Source organism: Mycteria americana, chromosome 1 (genome assembly GCF_035582795.1).
Source record: "Mycteria americana isolate JAX WOST 10 ecotype Jacksonville Zoo and Gardens chromosome 1, USCA_MyAme_1.0, whole genome shotgun sequence".
Taxonomy (NCBI): Eukaryota; Metazoa; Chordata; class Aves; order Ciconiiformes; family Ciconiidae; genus Mycteria; species Mycteria americana.
This window is the reverse complement of record NC_134365.1, coordinates 95005622-95023454: the sequence shown is the minus strand read 5'-3', so window position 1 is coordinate 95023454 and position 17833 is coordinate 95005622. Positions and strand designations below refer to the sequence as shown.

Genomic DNA, 17833 nt, shown 5'->3' with positions numbered 1-17833 from the left:
GGGGGACGATCACTTCCCTAGTCCTGCTGGCCACGCTATTTTTGATACGAGCCAAGATGCCATTGGCTTTCTTGGCCACCTGGGCACACTGCTGGCTCATATTCAGGCGGCTGTCAACCAACACCCCCAGGTCCTTCTCTGCCGGGCAGCTTTCCAGCCACTCTTCCCCAAGCCTGTAGCGTGGCATGGGGTTGTTGTGACCCAAGTGCAGGACCCAGCACTTGGCCTTGTTGAACCTCATACAATTGGCCTTGGCCCATCGATCCAGCCTGTCCAGGTCCCTCTGCAGAGCCTGCCTACCCTCAAGCAGATCAACACTCCCGCACAACTTGGTGTCATCTGCAAACTTACTGAGGGTGCACTGGATCCCTTCATCCAGATCATTGATAAAGATTTTAAACAGAACTGGCCCCAACACAGAGCCCTAGGGAACACCGGTTGTGACCGGCCAAAGAGATGCTCTTCTTCAAAGAGCTCTTCTTCAAAGAGATGCTCTTCTCCCTGGTTTGTACCCATGGCAATGTCCCCAGGTGGTGATGGCAGCATGCTCTGCATTGCCAGGGCATGCTGTGTTTCTGATGTCCTGCCTACCTGTGGCCAAGGGACGTTGCAGTCTTGAAAACCTTTTTGTGGTCATGGCCCCATTGCCCTGAGAGATGCACTAGGTTATGAGATGTCCACCAAAGCTCGACGGTTTCTGGAGGACACAAGAGCCTCTCCGTTCCCAAGTAAGCCTGTCCTGCAGGCAACAGAACGACTGCTTGCTCTGCATACAGGCAGACCAGACTAGGAAATGGATACTTCTGAAGGCCTGAGCATTATAGGGTCACTAACACTTGAGATGAGAAGATTGTTAAAGTCAGAAAAGTCTTGACATTTCCAGTGACAAGAGAATGAGGCAGCTGGGCCGGCCCCCCCACGCAGTGACTGCGCTCCCTCACAACCTCTCTCCACCTAATGAGAGAGCAGGAGGACAACGAGAGGACACCTGCACCCCATTTCCATTCCACGGGTCGTGTCTCCTCTCCCCGTGCCTTGGGGAAGGTATATGTGAAGGGATGCAGCTCTGGGTTTCGTGTGTTATGAACGGAGCTTGAGGGGTAACAGATCCTCACGAGGGCTGGAGACAGCCGTGAGGAGGGAAAGGAGCCTGCCAGGGTGCTGTAGCTCTTCCCTGGCACGTGGCCCACAACGTTTACCCCACATCCAGCAATGCTCATAAGGAAGAAGCTACTGCTCCCTCAGCACCTCACATCACCCCCCTTCTTCGACAATCCATCACTTCCTTTATCCCAAACGCAGGGCTCATGTCAGCTCTGCCTGCCTGCCTTCCAGCAGCATTATACCTGTAGACCATGAGGTCCACTCCTTCATGGGAGGAGTGCGAGCAAGTGTGCAGAAGGGGCACATTTCATGTGGAAATGACTTTTGAGGGAAAGGCCCACACAGTCAGCTCAGGAGACAGCACCTTCTGAGACTGTGCTGGGAGAAAACTGCCACAGCAAAAGCCCGAGAGAGGTGGCCTTACTTCTTCGTCACCGGAGGGGTCGGTGTGGGCGTGGGTGTGGGTGTGGGTGTGGGTGTGGGTATGGGTGTGGGTGTGTGCCTGACCATAGACAAAAGCAGGCACTGACTTTGACAGGGTGCTGCAGGCTGGAGCCATCCAGCTTCACTATTCAGAAATGCCACCATCAAGATGAGACCTGGTGCACAGCAGCAGTGAAGCTCAAGGAGATACATACTGGACACCCTCAAACCAGTAGCCACTTTTAAAATTTTTCTTTTGGGACTGAAAATAATAATAATGTTGTCTTTCCTCATCAAAGTTTGACTAGGCTGCATCATCACTAAAGCATGGACAGACCTTCCATGCAAGATGATATTAAATAACACTGTTTACTTAGTATGTTGTTATATTAACGCTATTGCTTCCGTAACTGGTTATGTCACCACAAATCATGTGGCAGTCTTAAGATATGTTTATTTTTTCCCTCTGAACAGGTAATGTGGAGTTTGTTTCCCTTTAGAACTGATTTCCTCTTCTAACTCCCACTACCCAAACTGTCATTCTGTATCCTTCAGCCTCTTTAGTCATCCTCCTACAAAGCAGTCTTTGCAGGGGCAGTTCCTTTAGGGAACCTGTAAAGCCCCGTGGTATTGCAGGAAAGCTTCCTCTGCCCCTCGCGGGAAAAGCCCTTGGCCTGGGCAGCAAACACATCACTGAATCTGCTGGTGCTGACCAGAGACCTCTTCTTGTGGTTGGTGGTGACATCCACAGAGATGACTGGGTATTTCATTTGAGGAAGAACAGCCTCTCTGGGATGAAGGACAGCCTGGCTTCTACAAGAACATCTGACGTCTTGAACCTCACTGGGTAAACGTCATTAAAAAATGTGGAGTCCTTATAAATTCTTCTCCCCTTCAGCTGAAGACTTTTCCCTAATAGTCTCTTTCAACAATAAGGAGCCCGATAGCATGAGGTAGTACCATCCCTGAGGGCCAGCTGCTTTGCTGGTGCAAACCAAGGGAACTCTATTTTCAACAGAGCTAGTTCATCTGAAGAAATAGCCCTCCAACAGTATGGATTGATTGCCCCATGCAAGTGACCTGAGGCTCAAAGTAAGTTTATTCCCTATGCAGTTTCGGACAGCCAGGAGTCTGTATAGCTGTGTTTGCTGAGAAGATATCCAACACCCCGTGTCCTGCCTCTTGCTGCTAGTGAGAAGTGGAGCTCGAGCAGGTAAGGTGCAAAATGCACGCAAAGGGGCAGAATCAGGGAGTTAACTTTGTTTCCCTAAACAGTAATAAAAATGCCCTCCTGATCCCAGTGCACTTGCCATAACATAGTAAGACCACGATTAGCACTTAATACTATTTAATAAATATGCTGATTAACTCGGGCAACAGTAATTGCGGAGATAAATAACAAACTCAACCAGTCAGCAGTGTGAAACAATCATAAGGAAACAATACATTAATTCTGCTTTCCATTTTAAGGTTGGATTTGGGCATCCCTCCCTAATATCCTGCAGAAGTCTTCTTCCAACATTGCAGATACATTTGGCTATCAAAGGGGTCTGTATTTCTGTATTTCTTTCTCTATTTCTTTATTTATTGCTGACCTGGGGACAGAAACCTCATCTGTTATTTGGGGTGCAGGGGGCTGTGAGAAAGGGAAGAACAGAATTAAACTGTGGTCTGAAAATTTATAATCAGACCACAGTTATATAAATCAAATACAAATCAAAATTTATAATTTGATCAGGTTTGTAATTCAGGAAGGCTTTGAAAGAACAAGATTAAATGTAGGTTTTCAAACCGAAATGACTCTGATAAATCCAAGTAGTAGAGTGGACACTTCGGGCAACTCAAAGGCATTTCCCTGGGCTCGGGGACCCCAGGAATCCCATAAAGCATCTGCAGAGGTTCCTCACACCTCCTCCTTGGTCCCCACTTAAGAATGGGGCCTGCCAGGTACCTGTCAGGGATGGAGCTTGCTCTAACAGGGCATCTTGTTCAGCCAGGCCCCACACGATGCTTTAAAGCCTGACTACTTCTTCGCACTTCTCATTTGGAGCACCTGAATCCACAGAACCCTTGAATACGGCACACCCACCCTTCCAGCATCCTCCTTCCGCAAACTTATATTCTTAAGGTTAAATATTAGCCAGCAACAGCTCACGTACATAGGATTTGGCATTATTACTCGAGTAAATGTATGATTACTAAAGGGAGTTTCCGAGGACGGAGGTGTAAGCTGCACGGCTCCTCCTCGGCCCCTCCGACGTCGCGGAGGAGCTGGGGCACTCGCCTCGCCCTCCTCCCTCGCCTGCTGCCAGCACGCATCGCAGGGGCCGTGACGGGCAGGGGATTTTGGGCTCACAGTTGTCATGAGATTCATCCAATTCTGCCATCTCGTTTGCCCTGTATCAAAGGCACCCGATCTATGCTGTATCTTGAAAACTTGCTCGGCGAAGAGTGCCAGCTGCTGCCGCAGGGCTGGTCTCAGTGGAAGGCAGCCCCGTAAAAGACTTGCTGCTGACCTTTGATTCAAGTACCAATATTTAGCAAGCAAATATTTAAAACCATGCCATTAGGAAGGGAGGCACAGCTTTACCATGGGGAACTCAGGCAAGGGGGGCTGCTGTGCAGGGGAAGGGGCAAAGCAGCTCGCTTCCCCTCCTCTCCCTCCCCGCAGAGCAGCCAGCCCTGCCCACCGTGCCCACACCGGGGAAGGGGCAGGTGCTCAGACCCCAACAAGGCAGATGGCTGCTGTACCAAGCGAGGCAGGAGTTTTAAAGCCCTGGAAGGCTGGGTGAAGCTGTTTCAATGCCGAAGGCAAAATAACTATGTCCATCCCTCTCGCTCGCATCGCCTGCTGCCCCGCACAAGCGGAGGCTGCGTGACCGGGGGGCCACCTTGCCGACCCGGTGTCACCGGGTGGCCCCAGGGGACTGTCCCCAGCTGCTGGTCTATTGCCGTGGCTGGGACCCACATACTGACGAGTCTTCAGGAAAGCCATTGGTCTCGGTCAGGTGCAGCAACAGGCCAAGAGGGTGTTTTTCCCTCGGGAGTGGCGCAGAATTAGCTCTGTTGGTCAGTTTATAATTGGATACTTGCACCTAACAGTATTCTTTCTGTTGGATTTTTATAGTTTTGTTTCTTCTTTTTTAAACATGAAAAAGAATCAGTCTTAAAATAAGATAATTTAAAAAAAAAAAAATTACCCTGGAAAGAGTCATCTATAAAAAGAGAAAATCCTTGCCAGGGGGACGCCACAGCAGCGAGCCCAAGCCACAGAAAGCCCGGTTGCAGGCTTCCCTTTTCCACAGATACTCAGAGGTTAACCAGGGTCTGTAAGCAAACAGCTTAAAGAAGGAGCCCAGCTTAGTGCCTGGGTGTCTGGGGCTGTCCCGGGGACCGCCAGCCTAATGCCCTTCCAGCGGTCCCTCCCTCCCAAAGGCGATGCTGGGCAAACAGAGCCAGCCCTCGCCCTCTCCCCGTGCAGCAAGGAGCCCGCTGCGGGGACGGACTGGACCCGGGCTGGGGCTCAGGGACGTCGCAGAAGAGGGTGTTTCACTTCAGACGGGCTCGGAGCCACGTATATATAAACCCTGGAGCAGCGGCCCGGGAAGATTGTGAAGCACACCCACACCTCGGCTCACTTGGCAGCACGGTGAGGTGCTGCCGGCCGCCCCGGTGGCTGAACCCCGGCGTGCAGACAGGAGTGCGGGAGCGATCGGCCCATGGGCTCCCACCTGCTGCTGGGGCTGATGCTGCTTCAGGCAGGTGAGTACCACCTTTCGGTCCCTCTCCCTCCCCATGCCTCCCCCGTCCCAGGACAGCCTCTCCCCTTGCCGGCAGCTTTGCCTGCTTCACAGCAGGCACCTCAGCGTGGTTTGGCCAAGGGAGGAAAAAAAGCGCTGCTCGACTCTTTTCAACCGTATAGCGAGGGGATGTGTGAGCGAGCTGTCTGCCGCTTTGCTTCCCTGGCGGTTTACGTAGCTGGGGCTGTATAAACACGGGTCATTTTCTTTTTGGATAGTTTTCCGCTACAAAGTTGTTGGCATCTGTGTTTCTTCATAGAAATACCCTCTTTTTATACCAGTGACTGGGGAGTAAGCAGTTTTCAATTCATCTGAATTTAAAATAATTTTTAAAAAGCCTGTTAAAAAAAGCCATAAATGTCTGCTAACATAAAGCCCCTACACACAGAGGCAACACGACACTAAACGGGCAGGTCTGAGGTTATACTTGCAGTACAGTTTTAAAATGAAAACCAAAACCTTACCTTAATCTACAGCAAAGGCTGCCCGTTTAAGCAGGAAATAGAAAGTGTAAGTTGTCAGATCGACCTCCGCTCACCTCCCTGCAGGTAAGTTCTCTGCTAAGGTGCCCTGTTAGTATATAACTAATGATGGGCCATGCTCCTAATGGGAGATGTGGCTAAATGCAGGCTGTTGTGGAAACTCAGACTTTTTCAAGGCTTTCCCAACTGCGTTGGCTTGGCTGCCCAGCATAGAAAAAGCTATTTCAGTTCTTGGTCAAGTTATTAGCTGTGCAACTGAGTATTGAAACATACTTGCTGGGGCTGACCTCTCGGCTGCAGTGACCCGCCATCGGCTCAAAACCCAGCCAGCTTTCAAAGAATGAAACAGGAACATCAGAGGCTGCCTGGATGCCCGCGTTATTTCAAGCTCTTGCAGAGCACGCAGCCCTAAGCACACCAATTGATTCTTTTGGACTCAGTTCCCTTTGGGGCTTTCTCTCCAATTTCATGAGCAGCTCTGCACTGTAATTACAGTTCCTTGATCCTCAGAGATATCCCCAAAAGAAGAATGGCCTTCCTTCTTCTGGGTGAGGTGCAGTTACCTTGCACCAGCCTCGGCCATTTCCAGCCAGTGGCCAACAGACCAAGTCCACCAGTCCTGGCTGAAGAGGTCAGCAAAAGACAGCTAAAAAAAAATGCAAGCTGCTCATCAGGAGGCCTGAATGCCTACAAAGAAGTTTTTGTCTCCATTGGAACATTTTCAGGGTCTGCAAACTGCAACAGGTTGAAAAAGCATGATTTTTAACCCAAAGTCCAGAGCAGCTCACTGCTTGTGATTTCCCCTGGGGTGCCTGAGAGCTGAGCCCCTTTCTAACGCCGGAGCCCCGCTGTTTAGACAAGGGAAATAGGTCGTCTCTTTAGTTTCAAATAACACCCGTGTAATGTGTTTTTAGCACGAAACCTGAACACTCAAGTAGTGTTTAGGTGAGCAGCGTGGTTACTTTTTCAGGAATGTGCATTTAATCCCCGAGGAATGCCCCGGGAAGCATAAGGAGGCTGTACGAAACCCCGCGCTGGGACAGCCCGAGGCACCGATTGCCGGGGCAAAAATGGTGGAGGGCAGCGCTCGTTCCTGCTGGGGGCTCGGGCTGCAGAAGGGGAGCAAAGCCCTGCCTTGTTCTTCACGGGGCGAGACCCTCCTTGTCCTCGCTGGGGTTTGGATGGGGCTAGGAGGGTCAGCCAGCCCCGGAGATGCAGGGAGAGGCCCAAGCAAGGGGATTAGAAGCTAGGTTTTAAAAGGAAAGCAACTGTTTTAATAATAGTATTGAGTCCTCGGGTGGTTTAGGGGATTAATTAGTCTGTGTTTGCACAGCACTTTGAAGAGGTCAAGCATGCTGCAATAGCCGGGGGCAGGCGGCAAAGCAACTTCGGTGGCGGGTTCCCAGCTCCCAGGCGTCACCTCCCTCTTCATCCAAGCGTGCCGCAAAGTCCCCCCATTTTGGCAGGCTTTTCTTTTCAGAGCCGCTGTGCACGGGTGGCACAAGCGGATGGGTTAGGCAGTCAGTCTGAGGGGTTTGGTGCTGCTGGTGAGTGGCTTTGCCATGCACGATAGAGCAGTGCAAAGTGCACTTGGTCCTCCACAGTGAACTCAGGCAATAAATACTCCTATCTGTTGCTAGCGTGAACATGATAAGCATCAACATTTGCAGCTGAGCATCACAGTGGCGTGAGTATTAGGGGCAGGGTACTCTTGGTTTTTGTAATCGTTACTGCAAGGTAGAGTCTGAGGTTTCTACAAAAGTTGCAAATTAACACGTGAAATCACAACACCGTTGGAAAGACTTGTGACTCAAAAAACTCCAGGCTGGTTTGGGTGGCCATCCGCACACTTCAGCTGACACAGAGCTCCTTTTTTTCTTTTTTCCCAAATTCATGCAGCCAACCTGACGTTACGACTTAAATGGAATGTAATAACGGAAGCGGATGTAAGTGTTGCCAGCACTTCCAAATGCTCAAAAGAAAGCCGATATACATACATCTTGGCTAACGTAGGCACTCTGTCCTTGACAAAGTATACCTTACAGGCTCAGGGACTTGTAGCTGTCCCTCTATGCAAATTAATAGTACTGTCAGCTTTTTGCCATCTGGAGAATGGGTTAAAATGTCCTGAATAGTAGGGGAAGCTTGGATAACGTAAGACATCTTGGGCAACATAGAAACCTCATTTTTTTCTGTAGAGCCCAGGTTAGGTCTGGTTGTGTGCTTGTCCTCTGCTGCTTCGCATCCCACTCAGGACCACAGCGTAGCTAGTAAGCTCTCCCAGGTTTGTGAGCTCTGGGGTGCAGTGAAGCCCAGCTGGCTCTGCATGGTGCTGGCACAGGCCCTGCAAAGCTTAACAGCTCGGGCTCCGTGACGTGCAAAACTGGGCACACTGCTCCCAGGTGCAATATAGCTGCAATCACACGCTAGCGCACCAGAGCTGGTAAGTCTGGCTTGAATTGAGCTTGAATTGCTTGAATAGCCTGCTTGGGTATTTCTGCATCTGCCTCGTGGTTATCCCAGCCCGCAGGTAAGGCCCCTGCAGAGTCCCCTTTGCGGGCTGAATGTCATGGCTAATTAGATTGTCAAGGCTGCACCCAACAACCAGTCAAAACCAAAATCTCCCCCTTTAAGGACTTTAAGAAAATCAGTGTCAGGCATGTTTAGTCCTTGTGTGTAGCCATGTCCTGTCTTTGCAGTTTGGGAAGGTGCTTTGGGAAAATCCCATTCACTGCACACCCGAGGAATCATCGAATTGGCAGGAGCTATATCGTGTGGCACGGGACGGTCTCCCTTGGCATATATTGGCTACGGATGCTACTGTGGACTGGGAGGACAAGGCTGGCCTAGAGATAAAACAGACTGGTAAGAAGAACCTCAACTGTGTGTCCAAAGCAGTGCAGACCTCCCCACTCTTCCCTGTTTGTACTAGTGTGACTCCACGGACTCGTTGCTGCCTTGTGAAGAGGGAACTCAGTATATATGAACAGCACTGGGGAATTGTGAGTGAGGACCCATGTATCATTTGGGATTTGAATGAGGGTTTAGCCACCTTCTGGATGAGACCAAAGCTCTTGGGACCTTGTACTATGCGGGGTGGAGGGCAAAGGAGAAACTAGGATATGATTTCCTGAAATAGCTGCCTGTTTCTTCCTAGAGAGCAAGCCCTGCCTGAAGAAAGGGGAGTGATCAAGGTATTTGGAGGGTTATTTCATCCAGGTCCTGAAAGTGGCAAGGATGCGACTATCACTGTTTATCCTCTGGAAGAAATCCAGGTCATTGCAAGGAGTAATCAAACCTGTTAGTCCACGCTGAGTCAAGGATGAACAACAACAGGGAGAGCATGGTGTTATTTCTCCTTTTCTTTGTTAGTGGGGAAGATGCTGTGCTTGTTATTCCCGAGCCTAAAAGCAATGAATCTAGGAGGTGTTGCAATCAAAGGTTTCTTTCTTGTGCTTTGCCATTAGCATACATGTAAATCTTGAGCATGGTGGTCTCTTGTGTGCTCTGAGCCCGTTATTTGCAATCTTGTCTGGTTTGAAACCTCAAAGACAGAGCAGACAGGTCTATCTGTTTATCTACAGTCAACAGGCCAGGTGTTACCAATGAGCAAGCGCTGCTTTTAGTAGGGGTGAAGGAAGTGTGTAGCTCACAGGGAAGGAAACTGAGCTTCCCAGAATACCCAGCTGTTGGAGACATTTCACACTGCTACAAAACCAAACTTTGCTGAATTGGCAGGACAGAAAAAGAGAAAAAAAGGAGGAAAAGATGCCAAGGTTAAAGACCAACTCCTCTGTGAGCGTGAAAGAGCAGGTGTCCCTTAAAACTAGTGGAGTTGTCTTCATTAATGCAGCTAGACGTTTCACTCCCAAAGCCCTCCCATCACATCCCTGGTTTGTATCTATGAAACATTTCATCTATGAAACAGTCAATACGGAACTTACAAATGATGAGTAACTGCCTACAAAGTGTCATAGCTTTCAGGTGTAGAGATTTCTTTTAATTGTCAGTAATATCTCTTGACCTGCTTATGACCATCGACAGCAGTGTCTGTAAGGTGGTTACTATTTTTGTTAGCCCTTTACCAGCTCTCATAATCAGGCCTGTAAAGCAAAACACGATTTCACTACTCTGGAGTACTTCTTTTACCGAAGGGCTGAGCGGAGTCACCTAAAAGCTGTTTTCTGTAGAGGCTGAGTGACCCCCAGGTTTAGGCGACCCTGGGAGACGCGAGTGGTCAGCACTCCTGAAAAAGAGACAGAGTAAAATATGTCCACGTGTTCATCAGCCGGTGTTTCTCCTGCCGTTTGATTTCCATGGGATATGGATTTTATCCTAACGGCAGAAAATGAGACTCTGCAGCTGGAAATGCCTCAAAATACCAGATAGTTTGTAAAAGGGAAGCTTGATCCTTTAAGTGCATTCATTATTATTCCTTAGCTGCAATGCTGGGCTGCAAAAAAAAAAAAAAACCCAGAAAGGTTTTTAGTTAGGTTCTTAGCTAGGAAGAATCGGCAATGCCCCACTAGATTTAGCTCTAAAGATTTCCTTTTTATGTTTGCTGGAGGAATCTTCTGATATCTGTTACTGAGAACTACTGCAAAAATCAGTATGGTTGAGTACTCCATGCCTGTCAAAGTGACCACATTATTTTCCATATTTGCCATTCTAAAAAAGAAAGAAGCAGAGTGGCAAAACTACTGGCCATGAGTGACAAACACTGTTTGAAATTACTCACCCCCTTGACACTTTCAGGTTTGTTACTGAGACCCTTACAAAAGGAGTAATTTTCTTGTGAGTAATTCAGTCAATCTGTCTAGACAGGGCTAGAGTGCTTCTAAGCACCTCTCTTTCACAGGAAAAGGAAAAAAGCCATCGAGTGGATAATCCTCTATAAGGTTTATTCCACACACTGACGTTGATGTGGCCTTGTCAGTAATTACCTTTTCCCTTTTGTTCCACTCTCACAGTCCCATCACTTCAAGACATAATGGCATCTCTTCTGCATAAAGTCAATAGATTTGTTTCTCCTTCCCCTTTCTGTTCCCCTGGATTGCTGCAGCACCCATTTTGTAAAGCAGGACCTGAAGGTGCTCAGCATCTCCCTGAAAACATCGAATGCCATGAAAGGCAGGGTGGCATATATGGCTCATCTAAGTCCTGGCAAACTCATAGGGAAGAGTAAGATTTCGCCTCAGCTGCTGAGTTAAAGCAAAACAAAAGGACACACAGCGGTGACAGTGCTGTTAATGTGACAAACACAACGTGACAAATTCTTACCTTAATGGCATTTGCTCAACGGCAGGGGTCTGGCCAAGCAGATCCCTGTGGGCCAGCCAGAGCTGTCTGTAGCCGTTAGGGCTGTCTCGTAGTCCAGACGTGATGAATAGGTTGCTTACTAACTAGATGACACGGTTGCATTTGTTTTCCATACCTGTTGACCAGTGCTCTGCCATAGTGTTGGCTGACTCTGTTTGCACTGGTCTATTAAAAGCTTGGTTATTAAAAGCTTAACACCACGCTCTGACCCAGGAGCAGGAAAGGGCATTTCCAGATGGGAGGGGACCATCTGAAGGTGGCAAAGGACAACAATAGGTTTCCTCACTCTTCATTCCCTGGCAGTTCTTTCAGCACATCTGACAGAGATGTTTGTAAAATATGAGCCAAAGTCTTCTCGCATTGTGCCGGTGTAAGCTACATGTCACCCCGCTGCAGTTATGGGTATCATCAGGAGGAACTGGTGTAAGGGGAAACAGAATTGTGCACCAGATCCTGTGGTCCTGCAGAATTTATGCAATCCCCCTGATTTTTCCAAGCCAGAAAAGGAGCAGCAAGCTCTCACAGCTAGCTAGCACACCTCTCTAGTGCTCATTTGCTTGTCCTTGCCTGATTCACAGGCCATCTTTTGCCCCCTCCAAGATCTGTTCTCATGTCTCCTACCTCTTTTTCTGTTCATTCCCTCTGGTTCTCCGTGAAGAGCAATTTCATTCCCTTGGCACACAGGCTCCTAACTCCTCCCTTTGCCCGTCTACCTTCGCGTTGTTCCTCCTCCCCACGCTCCTCCATCGCTGACACCAACTTTAGGAATTTGACTACTGATTCACTCCCCAGACCTCACAAACCCTACAATTTCTACAGCTGGCACTCCGCCTCAGCTCAGCCTGATTCGTGGCTCTCCACCATGGCCTCGTGTGCTCTGTCCCCCATATACGAGACACCAATGATGGGCCTGCTCTGCTATCTATCATCCCCCTGAGGATGGACGAGGCTGTGCTGCAGCTTCAGGTGTGTTAGCCAGGGTGCCCTGGGCTACAGCAACTCCTCCAGATGACATATGCCCCAGTTGTAGCTCAGTGCCATAGTCCATCCCTGTCGTATCATATGACACATTGCATAGGGACTCAAACGTTGGAGAAAGCTGAGACTTTCACACTTTCCACAAGGCTGCAAATTCTTCTCTCCTTTGGCCTTCCACTTCCAACCTCTTCAGGACAAGCCCAGAAGGGAGGCGTTACCAGACCAGCAAAGATCTCACCCACAGCTGGTTACTGCAGTCATGTCCAACAGAACCAGTTGGGCTGAATAAGCTCTTCCCAATTACAGCAATTGCTGTAATTCCTCATGGGAAAACTTCTAGCTATGTACATCGCACAGGGCTTATTCCCATTCTGAAGTCCTTTGTGGAGGCAGCATGGAGGGTAACACTACTCTGCTACTGCTGACTTACATTTCTAGGTTTCACAATGCAGTGAGTAGTCTGGTTGTAATCATCACATGGGTTTCATCTTTGCAAGCTGAGAAAAAAATGGCATTTAGTTTGCAGACTCAGCTGTGGGATGAAATTGCTACTTTAACTACGAAATCAGGAGCTCAATCAGTAGGGAAAGCACACTGGACTAAACTCGGGCTGTGTGTAATCGCAGGGGTTGCTTGAAGGCTGAATTTGATCTGACTGGTCTGATTCCGTTGTCTCTTTCACATGATTCACCTGATCTAGTTCCAGTCATTTTATTAAAATCTGCGTCAGTGGTGGATCTTCTTCTTTGCACTTCAAAAATTGGTTTTTTTTCCTGGGCTTTATCACCTCACACAGCCCACCAGCCCTCATATTCGTAAACCAATTTCTAAAAGGGCAAAATCCTCCTGCAGCAGAGGGTGATGAAATTTGTGATGCTCCTGAGCTCTCGGGTAAGGTACTGGCAGCTCCTGACGGGTCCCTGAAGAAGCCCCGCTTCCTGCACAAGGGACCTTTATCCTTCTTGCAGGGTTGTTCCACTTTTCCAGAGGGATATAATGATGGATCCCAGATTTTTATTGGCTTTTCAGGTACGCTGGCCTCAGGCCTTGAAGATAACAATCAAGGTCTTCAACTGGATTTGGTAATCTATGGGCAGCCAGCACAGCCATGCTCCCTTTTGGCCAGCTCATCAACCTCTTGAAGACATTCACGTCTAGGACTCAAGAGCTTCTCTAAAAGCTGTCTGCTTTTCATTTACCCCTAAGATCAGCCTGCCTCAATGCTTCCCAATTAGTAGAGCGGTTTCTCTGCAGTGTCCCCGTGATCTTTCAGGAACAGCTTCTGGAAATGCAGGAGATCACTCCTCTCTGGCTCCAGCCTCTGACCTTGCATACTTGCTGAAACAACCTTTGTTATCTGGCAGGGGACCTCTCTAAGTGCTGAATGTTTTCTTGACATATTTTGAGTCACTAAACTACCAGAATAACATTCAAGCGGGGCCAACTTTTCCTATAAATTCTGAAGTAATCGATAGTGGAAATTATCTCACTGACTAGTCTGTAGGGCAGATATCATCAGCTGAGCTATTCACCCTCAGCTCCCTCTATGATCAATGAAAAACAATTACACTTTCAAATGTTTTTCAATGTTTTTCACTTACGTTAGCTCTCTGCAGTATGATAATATGAATTGTGCCATGCACGACATGCATATGACATGCATAAAGGCAGTATAGATCAATGCCTTAAATGTAGATGTTTACATTTAGGGATCTGAAGTTAACTGATATGAATCCCACCACTGAGGCTGATGAGTTTGTGGCCTCAGAAACTGGATGGGCCAAAGAGCATGTGGCAGGTCCAGGTGAACTGAAGAGATGAAGCTGCTTGGTTCTGCTGAGGAAGGCAAAAAGCATCCCGACTCCAAATTCTGAGATGGGTCTAAGCCTAAGCCAGTGAGCCATGGTCACGCACCTCATAGGAACACTTCAGCTCCTTTTCTGTGGGATTACCATGTGTTGACCACACCTGTGTTTCTGAGGACAAAAGTTTGGAAGAAGCAGCACGGTGGTCATGGGAGCAAATACGGTATTAATGAGCTCTTGAGCCATGTGAGCTTTCAAAGAGATGCCAGGATGCTTGGTTCATCAACAGATGATTTACTGACCGGCTGGGGCAAACATTGCTGTCGTGAGCAGTGCGTGAGTGGAGCACTCCTGAAGTATGTGCAAACAACCCTGAGCAAAACGTGCAAGATGCAGGAGGATGCCCAAACTCTAATTTTTAATTCTCTCCCAGGTGCTGCCACAGGCACGACTGCTGCTACGACAAGGCAGAGAAGGAAGGCTGCAGCCCCAAGGCGCAGCAGTACCAGTGGGTGTGTGAGCAGAACGCTGTGCAGTGCGGTAAGGAAATGCTCGCTCGCGTTGGGTTCATTTCACTCCCTCCTCCGCAGGTGCTAGGCTGACCTAAGAGCTTTGTGGGCCTCAGAGGTAGGTCTGTGTATGCTGAGCTGGTTTTAAAGCCGCTTTAGGCGACCTCTGTTCTCCTCTGAGTTCTCATCCCATCCCTTGCCTGGATGGCTAGGCTTGCCAAGAGTCCCCAGCTAGAGCTGGGAGGAATGCTGGAGCCCCAGCACTACCCGTTCCAGGTAACCTGAGTCCTCCCCAGGCTGAAGAGTGGAGTGGGGACCTTGGAGCCGACAAGCCATCTTGGTTTGGCAAGGATGCGGATGCCTCTCTGGAGGCTCTCTGCCCGCCCTCATTACCTGCTCCTCACCGTTGCCTTCCCACAGCTGTGCAATGGTCTGCAAGGGTGGTCCTCCCATGGCAGTTTTGGCCCTCCCTCCAGCAGGACTGTCCACTCTTTTCTTACCATTATGTACTACTAGAGAAGAGCCATGCTGTTAGGCACGGCTGCAAGAAAGGTTAAGTAGGGCACCATCCTGCATCTCTGCCTCATGTGGGGCTCCAGCCTAAAGCCCTAGGGCTCCAGCAGGGATTTTGAAGCTTGCAGAATTGAATGCTCTCGAGCACCGCAGGCATACAGCAAGCGTAGGCTGTGCTCAGCTCTACAGCTGGTACCCAGTCAAGGTCTTGAATTGCACAGTCACAGCCCGTCCGTGGCTCGCACCAGTTTGTTTTGATGTACACCAGATGACTTGAGTCTTAGAATTTGTCACTTCTATTTCTAAGTCTCAAAAATGTCCCTGATCGTAAAATCCATTGTAGAACACTTCAAAAGTTTGAAAAGAAACACGTGAGAGTAAAACTTGTCCCCATAGCATCAAAGCTACTTGCTTGAACATTAAGACTATTTCTACCTTGTCAGAAGACCATATCCTACTGGTGCAATCCTCAGCCACTCCAGCAGCTGAAAATGTGCCAGCAGATACAGGATGTGGCACAACACATCTGCAGTTGCTCTTCTCCAAGTGCCAGAACAACCTATTAAATACAAAGTTCTGGCTAAGGAATGTATTGCTTTAATGTATAACTGCTCTCCCTCCCACTTACCCATATTTCCATAGCTGGCTGATATTTTCTGCTAGCTATTTTTATATGAAAAAAAATCCTGTTTCTTTTTGCTGTGAAGGAACAACCCTAGTTGCGGATATGAGACGTATCATTGAGTCCATGAGACATGTGCAAAGTATGTCCCATAAGACTGCACTGGGCTGCAGTTTCTCCAACCTGGCTAACAAGCATTAGTTAAACAAATGCCATTAATTTCTTAACTGATGTCCAGGCAAGGCCTGAGAAGCATCCATCAACTGTTCTCCGCAAGCCCTCCGCAGACTTCACTTCCCTGACATCCCCCATGGGGAGGAACAATAGAAACTCATTCTGAAGGCAAATTTCCTACCCCAGGCTACAGCACAGCAGGTTTTACTGAGGTGTGAAGGTATAATGTCTGATCCCATTCAAACAAAAGGGATGAAGAATTAAATTTCCAGGCATGCTTGCTGGGCCTAGGGTAATGATGTCCAGAAGCATTAGAAGCAGATCTGCTGGCACTGTCCTTTCTATGCAAGAGGAAGTAAATGCCTGTTGCCTGGCACTGTATCATAAATACAGATATTTTCAGGTAAATTAAACAGAAACTCATTTTACCTGGGACTTCTCCTCCTTTTGCTACTGTTAGGCAGTTTTGTTCATGGAATGAAAAAAAAATTGGCAAAACCATATTTTTCAGTCCAGATATGCCATCACATATGCCAGATATGCCAAATTTCATTCGATAAATATCTGGAGTATAGAAAGGGTTGTAAGGTGTGGGGGCTGGTCAAAAAAAATCATTCTGCTCTAACAGAAATGACTGCCAAGCCAGACTCTTGTACTCACATTAGACTGACAGTGGTTGGCACAGCATAGGAAGAACTCAAGGAGCAGAGGGCAAGGAGGAAATCAGGCAGGACTGGTAGATAAGAAAAAAATTGACTTAGTGCTGAGTCGTCATCGGTGGGACCCTTGAAACACTTTTTACCAGTAAACATGTGACTCTCTTCAGACAAGCTTAAGAAATATGGGATCTTCTTATTTATCGCATACAGGGTTGATCCAGCAAAGTCCACTGAAATCTGGAAAGATTCCTGTACTCTTTGCAGTTGGTTTTGGAGCAAAGCCCATGTGCACTGGCATGAAGGCACACTTTAAACTTTGCCTAGTGCAGGGTTTGGTGGGTGTTAGATAATCTATAGTAGCAGCCTCAAATAAACAAGGCACTGTGCTTTGAAATAATATTAGCCCAACGGCTGCATTTAAGCCACCTATAGGTGGGAGGAGATTCATTAACCTAAAATCAGTCATTGGCAATGTAGCGACCTGAGCTAGTTGCTTTGATGTTCCTTATGGTCCTTACCTAGTCATGTAGTCATATAATTGCATTATAAACAGTTCCATACATATGATTTTGATCAGCTTCGTTAGCTGCTGACGCATAAAAATCAGGTACCTGAACCTGCTGTGGAGTTCCTTGGCTCCTCTGCCGTCATCAGAGAGATGTGAGAGCGACTCACGGAGCACGAGTGAAGGATGCCCAGTGGGTGCTTCTATACCCTCAGGTTTCCGAATGTCCCTCTGGGACATTCTTCCTTTCAAAGCAGCATTTTTTCTTTTGAAATTGGTCTGATTTGCAGAGGGAGGAGTTAAAAGGGAAGTTGACTGACTGAGGGAAAACGGAATAATTTTAGCTCGCTAAGCTAAAATAATTTTCTTTTTTATCTTCAGCCACTGAACTAACCCCCCATTGTTCACACAGCTCTAGAAGCAGGGAGTGCTCTGTGCTGGGCAAATTTTTATCAGTATTGTCAATCTGACGTTCAGCTGCTACTTTCTGATGCTCTTGGTCACAGTTATGGTCAGACCTGCTGACAGAGACGGGACAGGGGAGGGTCAGATCCACACACCACATGACATGTTGGTCCTTCTCTCTTCCTGCTCCCACAGCCTCTGTTCCCTAAAAATTGTTTTATTAGAGAATTGTTCCTCTTAAAACTGTTTCTTGCCTTTGTCCGATACAGAATTTTTCATCCTCCATTCACATTTTCTTTTGCAGATAACCTGACAGACCGATGTGAAAAAATGGTGTGCCTGTGTGACCAAGAAGCAGCCAAGTGTTGGGGAGCAGCCCCATACAACCCACACTTCATGCTCTGGCCAGACTTTTTATGTGGACAGACTCATCCCACCTGCCATTTCAGATATGGGGGGCCAGAATAGTTTTTTTAGGACCTTTCTTCTAACCCTTTGAATCTGAAGGCGCTGGAATAAAATTTTATCTCTTTTA

General features: G+C 48.1%; 1 protein-coding gene across 1 annotated transcript; it reads left to right on the top strand.

Moving 5' to 3' along the window:
- Window positions 1–4723: 4723 nt before the first annotated feature.
- On the top strand, window positions 4724–17767 carry LOC142404799 (phospholipase A2-like). Its single transcript, XM_075491806.1, has 4 exons — window positions 4724–5289; window positions 8509–8674; window positions 14345–14451; window positions 17603–17767. The coding sequence occupies exons 1-4, from the start codon at window positions 5247–5249 to the stop codon at window positions 17764–17766; spliced, it is 480 nt and encodes a 159-aa protein (XP_075347921.1). The 5' UTR covers window positions 4724–5246; the 3' UTR covers window position 17767.
- The last annotated feature ends 66 nt before the right edge of the window (window positions 17768–17833 follow it).